Raw genomic sequence first — 16746 nt, 5'->3', positions numbered from 1 at the left:
CCATTTTGAACAAGTTACAGAAGCAACTGCGTTCCAGACAAACTCGACCTCCGACTCAATGGAACGCATCATACACCGAAAATTCACTGGTGCATATTGAACCATACAGTTCAATATAAACAGAGAACCGTTGCACCCCTAATATGCATTAGCTACTTTAAATGACCATAGAACACTGCACCTTCTGAGGAAAAAGGTCCCGGGGCAATGTTCTGTCTTCCACGACCCACAAGTTGACCATCAGAAGTGGAGTGAACTGGCCGTGCTTCCTCCTGAGTGGGAGCCTTTAAGAAAAAACATTCAAATGTAATCAAAAATACTTTATTGAAAGCCCTTACCAGTTCCTATAATAACTCATGTTTCATATCAACAACACTCCACAAAAGTACTGTGAAAACTCATAAAGGTAAGTGAAGTAATCTTAACCACTCAATTAGCAGTGCAAGAGCATTCAAATACAGTCAGAACTGAATTAATGATATGCCTAAAAACTATTACAGTGACAGAATACAATAGTGACCTTATAAATTCAGCATTACATTTGTTGTCTTCTGGCAGAGATGCCATCATAGGATTATTTAGCCTGATCCATTCTCATCCTATTGTATTTATATCGAGGATACACTACACAATTTATAAAATCTTCATACCGGAAAACTTCGGACATTTTGTGATCACCCTTGCCCAAATTATTGTGTCTTGCTGTTGCTCTCTCCAAGATCAGGGGCTCTCACATCACACATTTTAATTTATACATTTACATAAGATTTGACCATCAAGACCCTACAGTAGTCTAAATTCATACAGCCATGTTGGTACAGCCATGTTGGTTCAGCCATGCGTAACGGCGAAATCATGTGGGCAGAATTAATTCCTACAATATGTTGGTAATTGATGTGTATAAGGATTATTAATTCATACAATATGTTGGTAATTGATGTGTATAAGGATTATTAATTCATACAATATGTTGGTAATTGATGTGTATAAGGATTATTAATGAACTCACCGACAGCGCTGCTGGTGGCCCAGTCTCTTGACTCGATCCGGCTTGATCCGTCATTGTAGGGTTTGGGTTTACACTGGAGTGGAACTGGAAGAAACATACACATTAAACTTCTCATTCTACAATTTTAACATAGCAAAGTTTGACATGACTACCACCACGTGTACATTTGGAACACAATTAAAGACAGTCACGAGCACATGTCGTGACCACATACTGGCGCAAAGTGCCGCGAGGCAAGAGACAAGACGTCTTAGCTAGCTAACTAACAACCACTTTGTACTTCATACATTAGCTAATGGAGTCCATCGTTGCTTCTGTTGTCTACAGTTAAAATGCATTGCTTTAGATGTATTAATTACTAACTGGCTAATAATATTATTGAACATGTAAACATCGCGTTAAACTAGCTCGCTAAAATCACAACTGGTCAGTCCAGGGTAGATGTAGACAGAGGGTTGATTGGGAGTGGAGACAGAGGGTTGATTGGGAGTGGAGACAGAGGGTTGATTGGGAGTGGAGACAGAGGGTTGATTGGGAGTGGAGACAGGTGTGCAGGTTTGGCTGAAGATCTAATTAGCGGGGACAAGCCTCACCTGCGGCGGAGAGCACGCTGTGCTCGAGCTGTGGGGGCGGGGGAGGGTGTGTGAAGGCCCAGCCGTAACACTATGTCATTGAACCATACGGACATCAATACTTAAGCCACAACATACAGAATTATCAAAATCCTGTAGCATCTCTTTAAAGAGAGTTCACCTAATTAGTTAACTTGCAATCTTCCAAAGTATTTTGTAATAATATTATCATGGCACATCATTCTTGTTAACACAAGTCATGAATAAAGCTTCGGCCTACATTGATGAAAGATTTTCTTTCAGCAGCTATTCAGGGAAAACAAAAACATTTAATTTGACTGATTTATTTTATTTATTGTGCTTTGTTGGTATAGACTGATGTCTGCTGGAATGTTCAATAAAAGTAATTTTTTTTCAATCTCAATTTCTTTCTTTGAGAAGCATGAATAAAAAGCAAAATGTATTTAGTTTATGCAATGATAAAATTAAAAACTGCCGGATACACATTCGGTATTCGGCCAAGTGTTTCCTTAAATTCGGCTTCGGCCTCGGCCAAGAATTTTCATTTCGGTGCATCCCTACTTGAAACCATCTCGTGTGGCTCAATTAAAAGCTTATATTCTTTAATTACTTTCACAGTGATTATCTGGCAGCATGTAAGCTAATAAACATCGTGTAGCTAGCTCTATTTTCTCATAGAAACGCATTAGTTAGATGTACTTACACAGTGACTTGACTTCGTTCAAATCTCAACTCTCTGCGATACGAACTGCGTCAGGTTATTTTATAGGGCTTCTCACACCTGAGTATCACTGCGCACGTCGTACCGCGTATCACTGCGCACGTCGTACAATTCTCCTGTCATTCATTGGTTCACAGAATACTGAATTCTATAAATATGTTATTTATTGAATACACGGCATTATTTTCGACTCAAAAGGAAGTAAAACCAATGTCTTACTATACACTGTACATATACTCGTTGTATAGTAGGCTTAGGCTATTATACAGTTGGGTAGGAGAGAGAACTATATTCTGGTAGTGTAATGGCGCAGTAATCAGAGCAATTGCGCGTCATCTACCTGTCATCAGAATGATCACGCCCCTTTTTGTGTGATAGACGTGTCGAAGTTTGACTGGCGGTCAATGGGAATGTCTGGTCTTTGCTACTTTAATCCGATAAAATAAGAAAACCGTAGTGCTTTTTAGATATTAGGAGCCCAAATCCGATGGCCAGTTAGGCAAACTATTATATAGTGTCGTTGTCGATCAATGACCGACGTCGTTATATAGAGAAAATTAATGAACACTGGAAACACTGACCTCTACCTCCCCTTGTCATAATCTAGTCACATGCGATTTGCTCCAATCTAAAATATGTCCACACAATATGTCTATTTTTTATTTTTTTTATTTAACCTTTATTTAACCAGATAGGTCAGTTGAGAACCAATTCTCATTTACAACGACGATCTGGCCAATTGGCAGAACAGAGGCAAGTCTGTACACAGAACACAACACGGTATATACGATACAAAACACGATATATACAATATATAACATGAGTGCAATACACAAGTATCAAAAATATCTATACATTACAGCAGGGGGAAGTTATCTTAAAAGCAAGTGCAGTGATCCGAGACAACATCTAAAAGTGAGTGTTTAAAAGTGGGTAATGCTATAAAAGTGGTGAGTTTTAGTGACAACTGCAACCACTAGGTGGTAGCAGAGTACAGGCGTGGCTCCCACAAACCCATGTTGCCCCAGCTAGGCCTACCTGACTTCAAGTCAGTAGGATAAACTGTAACACTACAAGACATTTGTTGATATTCACAAAAATAGATGCAAAAGCACATTAAAGATGAATTACATACTAGTGTATTCATTACAGTAATTGTCACTCAATATTTAATTTAATGTTTTCTTGTGCTACCCGAATTAAGAAATGAAAGTAATAATCAAATTATGTGGAATGTATTTTTTTTTAATCTTGTTATATGTATTAAGATGTACAGTAGCATTAAACTAGAAGACATGTTTTGATGCTGCTTATGATTGCATTCCGTAGTCCCTCTCTGGTCCGTCTCATCAACATCATTTGTTTTGATGTAGCCAAGATCAATGGGAAATGCCTGTTTTTGTGGAAAAGCACATAACAGAGCTGAACATGGATTCTGGATGGACATACTGCATCTAATTTCCTCTGGATGTTCAAAGGGGAAAGTGAAATGTGTGGTTACTTTTCCCCAGAAATTTATGTTCTGAAGTCAATGTTGTGCTTGTATGAAAGATATGATTTGAATTCACTATGTTGGCTGATAAGGATAATGGAAGGATGTTTAGACAGTAAAACGACATATATGTTACCTATGGTTGCCAGCCAATGCCCTCTTACTACTGAGTCAACTCTCTTTATTTGTGACAACCAGACTAGTGCAGAACACAAGAGGCAGATGGAGAGTAAAACCCAAAGCTGGGTGTATTTATTGATTCCAGGGAATAGGGGCAGAGCTTTTATAGTGAAGCAGGCAGATCAGGAGGGTCAGCAAGCAGGGCAGGCAGGTAGAGAGGGCAGGCAGGGCAGGGCAGTGCAGACAGAGAGGGCAGGCAGACAGAGAGGGCAGGCAGACAGAGAGGGCAGGTAGAGAGGGCAGGCAGGGCAGTGCAGGCAGGTAGAGAGGGCAGGCAGGGCAGTGCAGGCAGGTAGAGAGGGCAGGTAGGGCAGTGCAGGCAAGTAGAGAGGGCAGGCGGGCAGGAGGACAGACGGTAAGGTGAGGCAATAGCAGGCGAGGCAGGGATGTAGACAGGGCCAACAGGCAGACAGGCTGGAGGGGCAGACAGGCAGGCAGGTGGGGCAGACAGGCAGGCTGGTGTAGGTGGCAGGAAAACTGTGGGCAAAGGGAGAACAGGGTAGGAATGCAGGCTAACTGACAGAGTAGAATAATATCAATGGCTGGAAGTGGGACTTAACAGGTAGACTGAAGTTACGATCTGGCAGAGTGGTGAAGGCTGGACCGGGTATTTATGGAAGGCTATAAGGTGGTAATGAGGACCAGCCGGTCACCTGACTCCTACACACCTGACTCCACTCCTGGAGTTAGTAAGAGAGAGAGGAAGGGAGAGGGACTGCCAGATACCTATAGGTAGAGTGTGTGACATTTTGTTGGTTGCTCATACAGTAGTTGCTTTCATAGTTATTAAGGCCTGTATTTGCTATGCTATTTGTTTGATAGGAACTCTCCTCCTTACATGCACTTAAAATAATAGAATGATCATCTTGGGCTCAAACTTAAACCAGCACTCATAATTAAAACCAGAAGTTGGAACGGATCATTCCCTTTCTTGTTTCTGTGTTCCTCCTGACTTTGATGAAAAGATTCATGATTCGGATGTGAAGTATTAAGGATTCTGTGACGTAGTAAAAAAAAAAGTACAATTGTCCTCTCTTAACATTCTATTAAGAGGATTCGATTGCAAGTTACAATAATCTCTTCCTTCAAACCTCTTCCTCCCATCTCCCCTTCATCCTTTAGAAAAGAACGTGGCACCTTAGAGGGCATTTTGAGGAAGATGTACGTAAGTCTTACAGTCATGTCTGAGATCTAAGACTGATTACAGATTCAGACCTGAGGGACCAGTCTGAGAGGAATCACTCCAGTCACTGTTTACCTGCCTGAAAAGGAGAGAGTGAGTGAGGGGGGGGGGGGGCATTCTAAATTGTTCCTATTTGGTAATCACACATTGCACATTGTAAATTAGTTGAAGATTACACAACAGAAAAGAGAAAAGAAGAGACCTAACACAAATCACCACGGACAGGGTCTGTCTATATAATGACAACTGTTTGTGTAAATGTTTATGACAGGCAGTTAAATGCAAATGAGAAGTAAGTACTCCATGTAATGTCCTAATTGAATACCTGGAAACCCCCTTTAGAAAGATGAGGTCATAAAAACTGAATGGTTGCTCCCCAAAACAACAACTGGCCATTCTGTTTGAGGATCGCTTGGCTTGTCCTTCAATAACTACTGTTCCAGTAACTTATTTCCCTTGGAAACAAAGTGCACAATCTCAGATGAATGTGTCCCATTCTTCAAGTTCCATAAGGATCTGTGTCATAGAATGCATCCTGCAGGTTTCACACAGAAGTCAGTCAACGAGCATGATACAAGGCAAATATATTGTTAGGGGCATAGTGTTCAGCCAACTCAATAGATGTTGCTCTAGCAAATCCTTCATTTGCTAGAGCAAATGTCAGTCGATAAGTTGAGCATGATACAACAGTATCCTTACATTTTCAAAATCACACCAGGATAAGCTAGTATAAAGCTGTTTTGCAGTTTGTTTTTCTGTGTAGGAGGCAGGCCAATTTAAAAGAAGCGCCCTCATGATCTGTGTGTAAATAGCAGATTTACATTCTAAAAAGGGGGGGGGTCTCAAGGTGGCTCTACTAGTAGGTAAAATAGGCACGGCTGTTCTAGTGTTAACAATTGGGAAAAGGCCTTGTGTGAAGTATGGCCATCTAATCCGAGCACCCCCCCTCCCCATTAAGACAAGGTACAGGTCATTAAGAAACTAAATCATTTATTCATATTCAACATTTAAAAGGTGTCTGCAGTCTTCACTCCAACAGGCTCAGTTCCCGTTAGTTCCTGTGGGCAGAGAGAGAACAGGTCAGAGGTGGTGACGGGGGGGTCAGAAGGAAGGATGGACGATCTTACTGCAGCTCACCATTTGACTGGAGTGCCTGGAGTGCCTCCTGTGCCAACTTTGCTTTGAGTCTGTTTTGAGTCCTGAAGACTCTGATGTAAGTAGCAGGGGGGTGGAGAGCAGGTAGCTTCCGAATAACAGGTCGTCTAGTGGTGGTGGTGGTAGCAGTAGTTCGTGGGGTGGTAGTAGTTCGTGGGGTGGTAGTAGTAGCAGTAGTTCGTGGGGTAGTCATTCTCAGAGTAGTCGTCCTAACGGTGGGCTGAGTTACGTGTGGTGTATCTATAAAGTGGAAAGGTATTCAACATAACATTTACAGCAGAAAGTTTCATCACTTCTCAGGGAGAATGCCCCATCTTACATGGAAGTATAGGTACTGTAGCAAGCAAGTTACAACAACCATGGCAACACTGCAAAAAGTACATCTAAGTAAGATGAAATATTTTAAATCAAGGCAATATATGCTTGTTTTTTGTGTGACTGCACTAGTTTTAAGATATCTTTTACTTGTTTTTAAGGAAATCTCGGCAAGTGAAAGTCCTGTTGGCAGATCATTCTGCTTATTTTAAGTAATATTTCCCCCATGTCATTGCTTTTTTCCCCTTGTTTTTGAGAGCTTGTGAGCTTAGAATGATTAAGGTTCTATCTCCGTTTAGGGCAGTTCAGAGATATTGAGCGTCAAAGTTTTTACATTCCATTATGTTCTGTGAGATGGAACCTTTGTATTTTATTAATTACTAACTCAAAAATGTCAACATTTAAAAAAATAACACCACACAGGCATTAATAAACACCTAATGGATCAGATTATGTAAAAAACTCAATTTTGACAAAAACGGAGATAGAACCTTATAATTCTAAGCTGACGTTTTGCAGTGGATACTTGCCTTTCACTGGGACTGTGGTCTTCTCGATGGTGCCCAGCCCCGGGGCGTCAGCCTCAAACCTCCTCTCTGCAAACAGGCGGGTCAGCCCAGCCAGGGGGTAAACACACTGCACCACCAGCCTGCAGACAGACAGAACCACCCAATCACACCACTGAGACCATCATTGATGGGAGTATAATAAACTCTAAAAATCACTAACAAGCAAATCTAGCAGGTAGATTAATATTAGGGCATTCACACCGGCAAAGAACCGTGCCGGTTCACGTTCGCGTTTGGGAACCTCCGAACGTCGGCGCTGTCTGGCGAACGAGCCCACGGGCTGTATGAACGCGGGCTCGTTCGCCAGACAGCGCCAACGTTCGGAGGTTTTCCGAACGCAAACGTGAACCGGCACGGTTCTTTGCCGGTGTGAAAGCCCTATCAGAGGGTACATTACATTTACATTTTTGACATTTAGCAGACACCTTATTCCAAAGCGACTTACAATCGAATCATCAATTCACCAGTCGTAGCAGGAAGAGTAATCTAGCTCAGGCCAGGGGCCATTGTGATATATATTTTTTGACTTTGGAGAAACAGTACAAGGGGGGCAGTAGAAGTCTGAGGAGACACAGTATAGGGGAAAGCAGGTCTCAGGACACAGTGCTGGGGGGTAGTAGGGTACATACTTGAAGGCGTCATCTCTGGTGGCTCTGTCATCCCCCTGCTCAAAGAGTATCTCGTTCTCATAGGTCACATACTGCTGGTCCACCTAGGAGAAGACAGGGCAGGTGTAGAGACAGCTTAACTACAGTCATTATGTCACTAGATACCATCTCCTTCTGATCCATTTTCTTAAAACAAACGAATGACAGGATACATGCACAGCTTCCATTATATTGTCTTTGTCAAATACTAACTATCATGAAATGTACATAAAAGGGTATTATCAATGCCATATGTCATACACTTACACAGGCTGTCGACGAATGAGCACACAATAATATCCTAGGATTCATTTCGGTTGTGATCCTCTGGAGTTGTATGTGTGTGCTTGTGTGTGTGTGGGGGGGGAGGAGGGGGTTGAGGGTAGGAAAGGAGGGTAGGAAGGGCGTTTGTATGAATACCTTGACCCTGGTTCCGCAGGTGTTGGTGGCAAAGTTAAACAGAACCCTGGTGTCGTCTGTCTCTTCTGGGCCGCAGGTTCTGTCCAGGAGGGAGGTTCTGATAGGGTCAGCTCCAGGGACGGCCGACGTCACATCAGCCGCCACCGTCATCTCCCCTTCAGTGGAACACACTAGAGGCAGAGAACAAGACATCAGACCAGTACCCAGGTCTCCCTGTCTCACACACCTCAGGGTTCCCACAGGTCCTTGAAAGTTTGTGAATTTGAGAAAAAGAAATCAAGGTCTTAAACGTTTTTGAAAATAGACATGGGTCGATGAAAGTGCTTGAATTCTGGTAGATGTTTCAGAAGGTGTGGGAACCCTGCACACACCTGCTGTACTTCAGGTGATAGTTACCTATGAGCTCAGTCGTTTGGAAGATGCAACGCTGGACGAAGGAGCTTTTGATCTCAGAGGTCCTAGCGAGTCTGAAGAGGATCTCAAACGTGCCGAAAAACTCCTTCAACCTAATGTCCTGGGGAAAAAACAAAAGACGACCGATGTAGATCGATAGATTCTTACAGAGCTGAATGTTCCAACGACTAAAGTCTATATATATATATTTTAAAAAAAGGTTTTCCTTCCATCACTGAGACTGCCAATGGCCCCTGGCCTGAGCTAGATTACTCTCCCTGCTACGACTGGTGGATTGATGATTCACTTGCTTAGTCAAATGTATCGATAGTAAGTCGCTTTGGAATAAGGCGTCTGCTAAATGCCCAAAATGTAAAAAAGGAAATCAGTCGTTTCACCTCGTAGGTGTAGCCGGGGGTGAAGAGAGGCACGTCCAGGGTCAGACTCTGGTTGTTGTCCTGGAGGTCGTAGCCTCTCTGGGCTGCCAGGTCAGGGGTCAGAGGGTACGGGCCGACGCCCACCTCCCACAGGTATTCAAACGGCTGATGGTCCATCTTGAAGCTGATGCCCTCCTCTGTGCAGAGGCCGTCGAAGGCCGGAGGGACTGTTGGAGGAGAGGATTGGGACAATTGTCAATCTCCATCTGGAATCATTGACATGTCTTAGTCTTATAGCTGATCATGGCAACTTAGACATATCTTTCTTTCTTTTACTGTGGGGCAGTCCCACTTATTTTTCATTTCCCTAATTTTTCTATTTTTTCATTTTATTGGACAGATGCAGTGAAGACAGACAGGAAAGTAGGAGAAGGAGGGAGAGAGGGCATGTCAGCAGGGCAGGACATGGGCCAGATTCGAACCCATGCAGACATGGGCATAATGTGTGCGCTGTAGACTGCGGTGTAGCTGCACTGTAGACTGCGGCTAGACCACTGGACCACCCCAGGCCACAACTTACAGATATCAGATAACGGAGCCACGACTGAAGCCTGGTGGAAGTAGGAGTCCTCCTGAGGGACTGACGCCTGGTGGAAGTAGGTCTCCTCCTGAGGGAGGATGGTCAACATGTAGCCGATGTCCAGTGAATATTGAAGGATCCCTTCAGTGGAGTACTGCATGAACAAACCACAACATACCATTTTGTCCTAACATGTCAGAACTACAGTCACTACACTGTCGGAGACTGAAGACCCATCTCTTCCGGTTACATCTTAACTGCTCCTCCAGAGACATCCACTACCCCCCAGCACTGAGTCTCCTGAGACACCCGCTTTTCCCCTTTACTGTGCCTCCTAAGACTTCTACTGCCCCTCTTGTACCGTTTCTCCAGTGTCTATATCAATCTATATTTTTTAAACTTTCTTTCTTCTTCCATCACGTCGACTGCCCAGTGGCCCCTGGCCTGAGCTAGATTACTCTTCCTGCTACGACTGGTGGATTGATGATTCATTTAGTTAGTCAAATGTATCGATTATAAGTCGCTTTGGAATTTTTTAAAAAGGCCAAACATGTAAATGTAAAATGTACAGTTTAAAGTAAATAAGCCGGTACATCATTGAACCGAGTGGGTGAGTAACAAAGTCATACCAGCTTTGGAACAATCGGGTCTTCAAACGGCACCCTGAGGATGTACGCATGAGTGTCATCGGGCTGAGCGACCGTCTCTATGGAGTAACTACTGGTGTTAGCCAGAGGCAGCAGGAACTCCTGTCCGTTCAGATTCACAGCCTCCAGGTCCACGTCGTCGGGAATGTTCCCCAGGTACACGGTAAACACACGCTCCTCAAGGACCGTTTCTGTGGGTGGAAAAGAGGTATATATATACGTATATATATATACATACATCAGAGACCAGGGGGGTATTCCATCAACGTCACTAAAGGAAAATCCAGGAGACTAACTTGAGACGTATCAAAATAAAGCTGGATTTGTTTTATAAATCTCACAGGATTTATCTAAATAAGTCTGGATTGTCCTTTAGCAACATTGATGGAATACCCCCCTGTAGATATTACCAGAGAGCTGTCATTGATTTGTGAAATTATACAACGGATAGATCCGGTCCATTGTCTCTATTGGTCAGTTTGGTCCATTGTCTCTATTGGTCAGTTTGCGTTCCAGCCGTGCCGATATCCACGATATACGCACGGCTAAATGGAATGTTGACACATCTTTTCATAATTACTCTGCGTTTGTATAATATTACCGTTATCGAAGTTACATTCTTACCGTTGCTTAGCAACCGATAAACTGTTCAGCGGATGAATACACTTACAATAAAACACAGTTCCATTAAAATACATTAATTAAAAGTGTGTCTTTCTTTGTGTGAAATATTGATAGATAAATGTGGTAAGCGTTGTATTATAAAAGCGTTATGAAACGAGAAGCCGTGGTATATGGTGGATATTGGCACAGCTAGGGGGTGTAACAGTCTAACCACCCCGCTAGCTGTGCCGATATCCACCACACACCACGGCTTCTCCTTCCATAACGCTTAAATATCCAGAGCTCCTTACGGTCGGAGGTGAGGGGGGGCTGGGGCATCAGGGGCGTGGAAATGGGCCTGAGGAGGCGGAGTCTGGTCTCGACCCCACCCTCGTCCTGGAACAGCTGCTGGCAGTACAGGAACACCATGTAGAACTCATGGTACATGTTGTCCATCACAAAGCTCTGGGGAGGGAACCATGGAACACACAATAGAACAAGATCTGTTCCAAGATATGCACTGCAAAGTAGTAAATCTTAAATCAAGGCAACATATGCTTATTTTTTGTCTGACTGCACTATTTCTTAAGATATCTTTTACTTGTTTAAAGAAAATCTTGGCAAGTGTAAATTTCCTGTTCAGTTGGCAGACAACTTTGCTTATTTTAAGTAATATTTCCCCCATTTTCTTGCATTTTTTTTCTTGTTTTTGAGAGCTGACGTTTTGCAGTGTGAGCTCAAGTACTGTGTACTCCCCCCCCCCCCCCCCCCCCCCACCTATAATTTACCCAGGAGGCCGCTCACCTGCCCGTAGCCCCCCTGGGCGTAGAGGGGGATGCTGATCTGGACGGTGGTGTTGGTGACGTCCAGGGCGTAGCCTCTCTGGGAGGGGAGGGGCTCCTCCAGCAGCTGGCTGTCCACCCCCATGCTGACCTGCACCCCCGAGAGGCTGGACACCAGAGGGGACGGCAGCGTGGGGGTCTCCCACACCAGATGTGTGCCGTCATACAACCCCTCATCTGTAACCAGGACACACACCCCCTATTGACTGACACTCACTCAATAGAACTTTAGACCCCCAGGACCAAGCTCCGCACCATGGGGGAATCGGGCTTTCTGCTGGGCTGCTCCCAGGCTGTGGAATGCTCTCCCTGACCACCTAACTCCTCTCTCCTCTCCCTGACCACCTAACTCTCCTCTCCTCCCCCATCTCCTCTCCCTGACCACCTAACTCCTCTCTCCTCTCCCTGACCACCTAACTCCTCTCTCCGACCACCTAACTCTCCTCTCCTCTCTCCGACCACCTAACTCTCCTCGACCACCTAACTCCCCTCCTCCCTGACCACCTTCCTCTCCTCTCCCCTCCTCTCTCTCCCTGACCACCTTCCTCTCCTTGACCACCTAACTCCTCTTCTCTCCCTGACCACCTAACTCTCCTCTCCTCTCCCTGACCACCTAACTCCCCTCCTCCCTGACCACCTAACTCTCCTCTCCCCTCCTCTCCTCTCTCCCTGACCACCTAACTCCCCTCCTCTCCTCCCTGACCACCTTCCTCTCCTCTCCCCTCCTCTCCCTGACCACCTAACTCTCCTCTCCTCTCTCTGACCACCTAACTCTCCTCTCCTCCCCCTGACCACCTAAGGGCACCACAGTCTGGATGCTTTTAAACAAGGCCTTAAAACCTTTAATAGAGCCTTTTATTAGCCTTGACATTTTTATTCTTTCCTGTTTTTAATCTGTAGCACTTTGAGATTTCCTTATGTTAAGTGCATTACAAATAAAATGTATTATTGTTATTATTAACTTTAATAAATCGCTGTAAAACCAAGAGTAGGAGAGAAAGTAGGGGCTTTTCCCATTCTTGTAGACTCACCCATGGAGCAGGCAGCTACCAGGTCCACCACCAGGACCATCCAGCTCTGTTTGGAGAACAGCGTTGCACGGACCACCTCCACAGACACCCCGTCGACCTGGGAGAGAGAAGGGGGGTGTGTGTGTGTGTGGGGGGGGGGGCGGTTGGGGTCATTTTAGACTTCAAATACATTAATTACAGGCTCCATGCATTTCAACAATTTGTTTTTAATCCTTACTGGTGTGCAAAACAGCATCCACACACTCAAACACTGTGCATAAAAACTAGGTTTATCGCGAGCTTTTCGGTCATGAAGAAGGTCTGACTGAAAGCTCGCAATGAACCAAGTTTGTTTGCACAGTGTTTGAGTGTGCGGATGCTGTTATTTTGCGCTCTACTGATACTCTTCGGTTCCAGCACCTCAGCAAAGTCTGATCAGAGGAGCGGTGGTTTTTTTCACTACTTGAATCCTTACAGTGGTGACAGTAGAGTCTGGCTGTCCGTAGGGCGAGCGGAACACCAGCCTCCCCGCGGTGACGTCAAACACGTAGCCCCGCCCCCGCGCCTCAGAGAGGCTCATGGGAGTCAGCCGCGCCCCCTCCTTCTGGAACATCACCTGCCAGTCAGAGGTGGTGGAGCCACGGGCCTGAGGGAACAGGAAGTAATAATTAAGCGCTATGGAACGAGAAGCCGTGGTATATATCGTGGATATCAGCACAGCTAGCGGGGTGGTTAGGCACGAAGTGAAGCACTGAACCCCAAATTGCTCCCAGTGAGCGGGCCGGCACCTTGCACGGCAGCTTGCCGCCATTGGTGTGTGAATGTGTGTGTGAATGAGAGGCCGTTGTAAAGCACTTTGGATAAAGCACGTTGCTATATATAAGTGCAGTCCATTTACCATTACCATATAGCTTACTGTTGAACGTGTTAGCTTACTGTTGCGAGGGCTTCAGTCCAGTCACTCTGTTTAGTCCCAGAAGGACAGGAGACGTCACTCCTCACAGACACCTGGAGAGAAACACAACTGTTATTTTCCCCCCAGTCCAGGAGGAGGAGGAGGCCACCCTCATCCCCCACCACCATACCTCCATGTAGGTCTCCTCACAGGTGACCTCCCTGGGGGACCAGGGCAGAGGGAGGGGGCAGGTTCTGTTCACCACGTAGACCACCTCATCTCCGTTGGCGCCGGTCGTGATGAAGTTAAAGTTGAAGGAGAATACGTTGTCGTTCTACAAACACAGACAGACAAAGTGTTAGTCGACCTGGGGAGACTGGGTAACAGTTAGGGCTCTCACACTGCCAAGGAACCGTGCCCGTTCGCCAACCAAGTCTGGAAGCAAATCAATTGGTCCGGAGACTGAAAAGTCGGTGCGCAGCGGGAACCAGAACACAGAACAGTCACGTCTTCACAGTGTGTGATAAGTTAGGCTGTGTTAGTAGGCTTAATAGGCTGGGTTTCCATAAAAGCTCTAGGCTGCAAAGACCAGCAAGAAGGAAGGAGACAAAATGTAATCTAATCTAAATCATTAGCGGTGTGAAAGCCCCAAGTGTGACCAGTCCAGACTGAGTTTCTGGGCCAGAGTCCAGACGTACCTGGTTGTGGGTGTGACAGGAGGAGGAGGAGGAGGCTCAGACGTACCTGGTTGTGGGTGTGACAGGAGAAGGAGGAGGCCCAGACGTACCTGGTTGTGGGTGTGACAGGAGGAGGAGGAGGCCCAGACGTACCTGGTTGTGGGTGTGACAGGAGGAGGAGGAGGAGGCCCAGACGTACCTGGTTGTGGGTGTCACAGGAGGAGGAGGAGGCTCAGACGTAAAAGTCATAAGATGACTGCACTTAGCACTTACTGAGAAAGTACACATTACAGTTCTACTTTATAAAATGCTAATTGTAAATATGTTTGTCAATGTTAATAAGTAAGAATAATAATTAAGTCAGTCAAGTGTCAAAATGTCAAGAATGTCAGCTAACGTTACTATGAACAAAATGATTTTATCATACATTCCTCCATTCCATCATTCCATGCCTTTATTTTTTTGTGTTGTAATGAAATGACATAATCAAACTTTGAATTGAATTTCAGTTATGTACAATTCTTAAAGCAAGACAGCTGCCTGATATGCTTGATACAGTCTTTTTTTGTTGTTGTTGCATCAATTTTAATGTTGGACCAATGCATTGCATCTAATTAAAATACAGGCAATAAAACGTCATTAAGTTTAAAGTACTATCTTGGCTGTCTTTTTCTCTCAACGCTTCAATAGGTAGATCTTGCCTTCACCAAGGCCGAGGTCAGGGATCTTGGGCTTAAAAAGGTTGGTGACCACTGATCCAGAGCGAGCAAGGCGTTCGCTGCCTCCAGCTCCGCCCTCGACCTAAGGCGGCGATGGTACGTGTGATCCACAGGGGGTGGTGGTGGCCCTGCTTCAGACTCAGACAGGTCGTCCCTCTGGGTGGGACAGCCCAGGTCTCTGGTGGGGTGGGGGCCCAGCCTGAAGGGGTCTGGTCTGATCGGGGGGGCGGGGCCAGCAGACATGATGGGGGGAGGGGTGTTGAGGTGGAGGCACTCAAACACCTACAGGCAACAAGGGAGAAATGGTAAAATGGTAAATGGACTGACTTATATAGCGGCTTATTCCAAAATGCTTTACAACGGCCTCTCATTCACCCATTCACACACCCATTCACACACCAATGGCGGCAAGCTACCATGCAAGGCGCCGGCCCGCTCATTGGGAGCAATTTGGGGTTCAGTGTCTTACCCAAGGACACCTCGACATGTGGCCAGCCGGGGCTCGAACCGGCGATCTGCCGACCTTGCGATCATTAGACGCCGGCTCTACCTCCTGCGCCACAGCCGCCCCTCAGTTGTAAGACAAAGTTACTGATTTTATGTGTATAACAGATACACACTGAAAGCTGCCAGTTGTGTTGTGTACAAAGTACAAAGTACAGCTGTAAACTGACCGCTTAGTTTGTGAAATCATCTGATCACAGCTAGCACAGCTGTCACTACAATCAGCCCAAATGAAGTACAGGTGCAAACAAACAACTCATACTGTAAAACCCTTACTGTTCAGACACAAACAGTGACTTCTCAGTGCCCCTGCTGTGGTCACAATTTCCTCCCTGCCTTCTCAGGGGGTGTTCTCACTAGAACATTAGGGTGTGTTCTCACTAGAACATTAGGGTGTGTTCTCACTAGAACATTAGGGTGTGTTCTCACTAGAACATTTGCTTCACTTGGAATCGGAGTTTAGGATAAAATGTGCTTTGCTCTGCGTCGTTTGGAGCTGTGAGAACGCGCATTCGAAGTCACTCCCGGAGCAAACAACCGACGCATGCTTCACTTGAAAAGGGTGATTTCGCTCCGATTAGAAACGACGCATCGAGGCTGTCCATAGGAAAACAACAGCGTACGCGAGTTGATCTGGATAAGAGCGGGACGAACGGGCAAATTTTTTTTTTTCTGACCAATCAACTACCACGTCTGTTGCTTCGATTGCGTATGTTACTTCGTTTACATAAAGGGCTGTGAGAACGCAAATCAGAGAAATAATTTAAGCAACAATGTTGCAAACTCATCCACTTGCTCCGGGTCCTGATTCAGACTTTCATGTGAGAACATGACCTCAGTTTCAGCTCAGTCTGAATAAAAGGGCCAACCTTATTAAACTCCCAGTCTGTCTGATCCCTTAATCTGACCGATCCCCCGAGGCGGTGGTTGTTGTTGTCGTCCCCCCTAAACCCCGAGGCCGTAGAGACTGTGTGGGGCGCCGCCCACCTCCCCCAACCCACTCAATTAAAACATCCTAATCTGGTGGCCTGGGGTGGTCCAGTGGTCTAGCACCATGGCCTGGGGTGGTCCAGTGGTCTAGCACCATGGCCTGGGGTGGTCCAGTGGTCTAGCACCTTGGCCTGGGGTGGTCCAGTGGTCTAGCACCATGGCCTGGGGTGGTCCAGTGGTCTAGCACCTTGGCCTGGGGTGGTCCAGTGGTCTAGCACCTTGGCC

General features: G+C 45.6%; 1 protein-coding gene across 1 annotated transcript in view; it reads right to left on the bottom strand.

Annotated features, from left to right (window-relative positions):
- Positions 1-16746, bottom strand: part of LOC308169512 (uncharacterized protein) — a gene marked incomplete at both ends in the record, with an annotated part of 41971 nt that overhangs the window by 20634 nt on the left and 4591 nt on the right. Inside the window, 16 exons of the mRNA XM_080544193.1 lie at positions 1010-1093; positions 6316-6573; positions 7179-7297; positions 7847-7929; positions 8285-8454; positions 8681-8798; positions 9076-9281; positions 9635-9788; positions 10264-10472; positions 11196-11349; positions 11689-11903; positions 12758-12854; positions 13212-13382; positions 13673-13744; positions 13822-13965; positions 14376-14507. Coding sequence (XP_080400319.1) covers positions 1010-1093; positions 6316-6573; positions 7179-7297; positions 7847-7929; positions 8285-8454; positions 8681-8798; positions 9076-9281; positions 9635-9788; positions 10264-10472; positions 11196-11349; positions 11689-11903; positions 12758-12854; positions 13212-13382; positions 13673-13744; positions 13822-13965; positions 14376-14507 — 2386 coding nt within the window. The remainder of the gene's footprint in view (positions 1-1009; positions 1094-6315; positions 6574-7178; positions 7298-7846; positions 7930-8284; positions 8455-8680; positions 8799-9075; positions 9282-9634; positions 9789-10263; positions 10473-11195; positions 11350-11688; positions 11904-12757; positions 12855-13211; positions 13383-13672; positions 13745-13821; positions 13966-14375; positions 14508-16746) is intronic.

This window comes from Nansenia antarctica, assembly GCF_963989245.1.
Source record: "Nansenia antarctica genome assembly, chromosome: 13".
In the NCBI taxonomy this organism is placed as follows: Eukaryota; Metazoa; Chordata; class Actinopteri; order Argentiniformes; family Microstomatidae; genus Nansenia; species Nansenia antarctica.
Note: the sequence above shows the minus strand (reverse complement) of the source record. Positions and strands in the feature narration are given on the sequence as shown.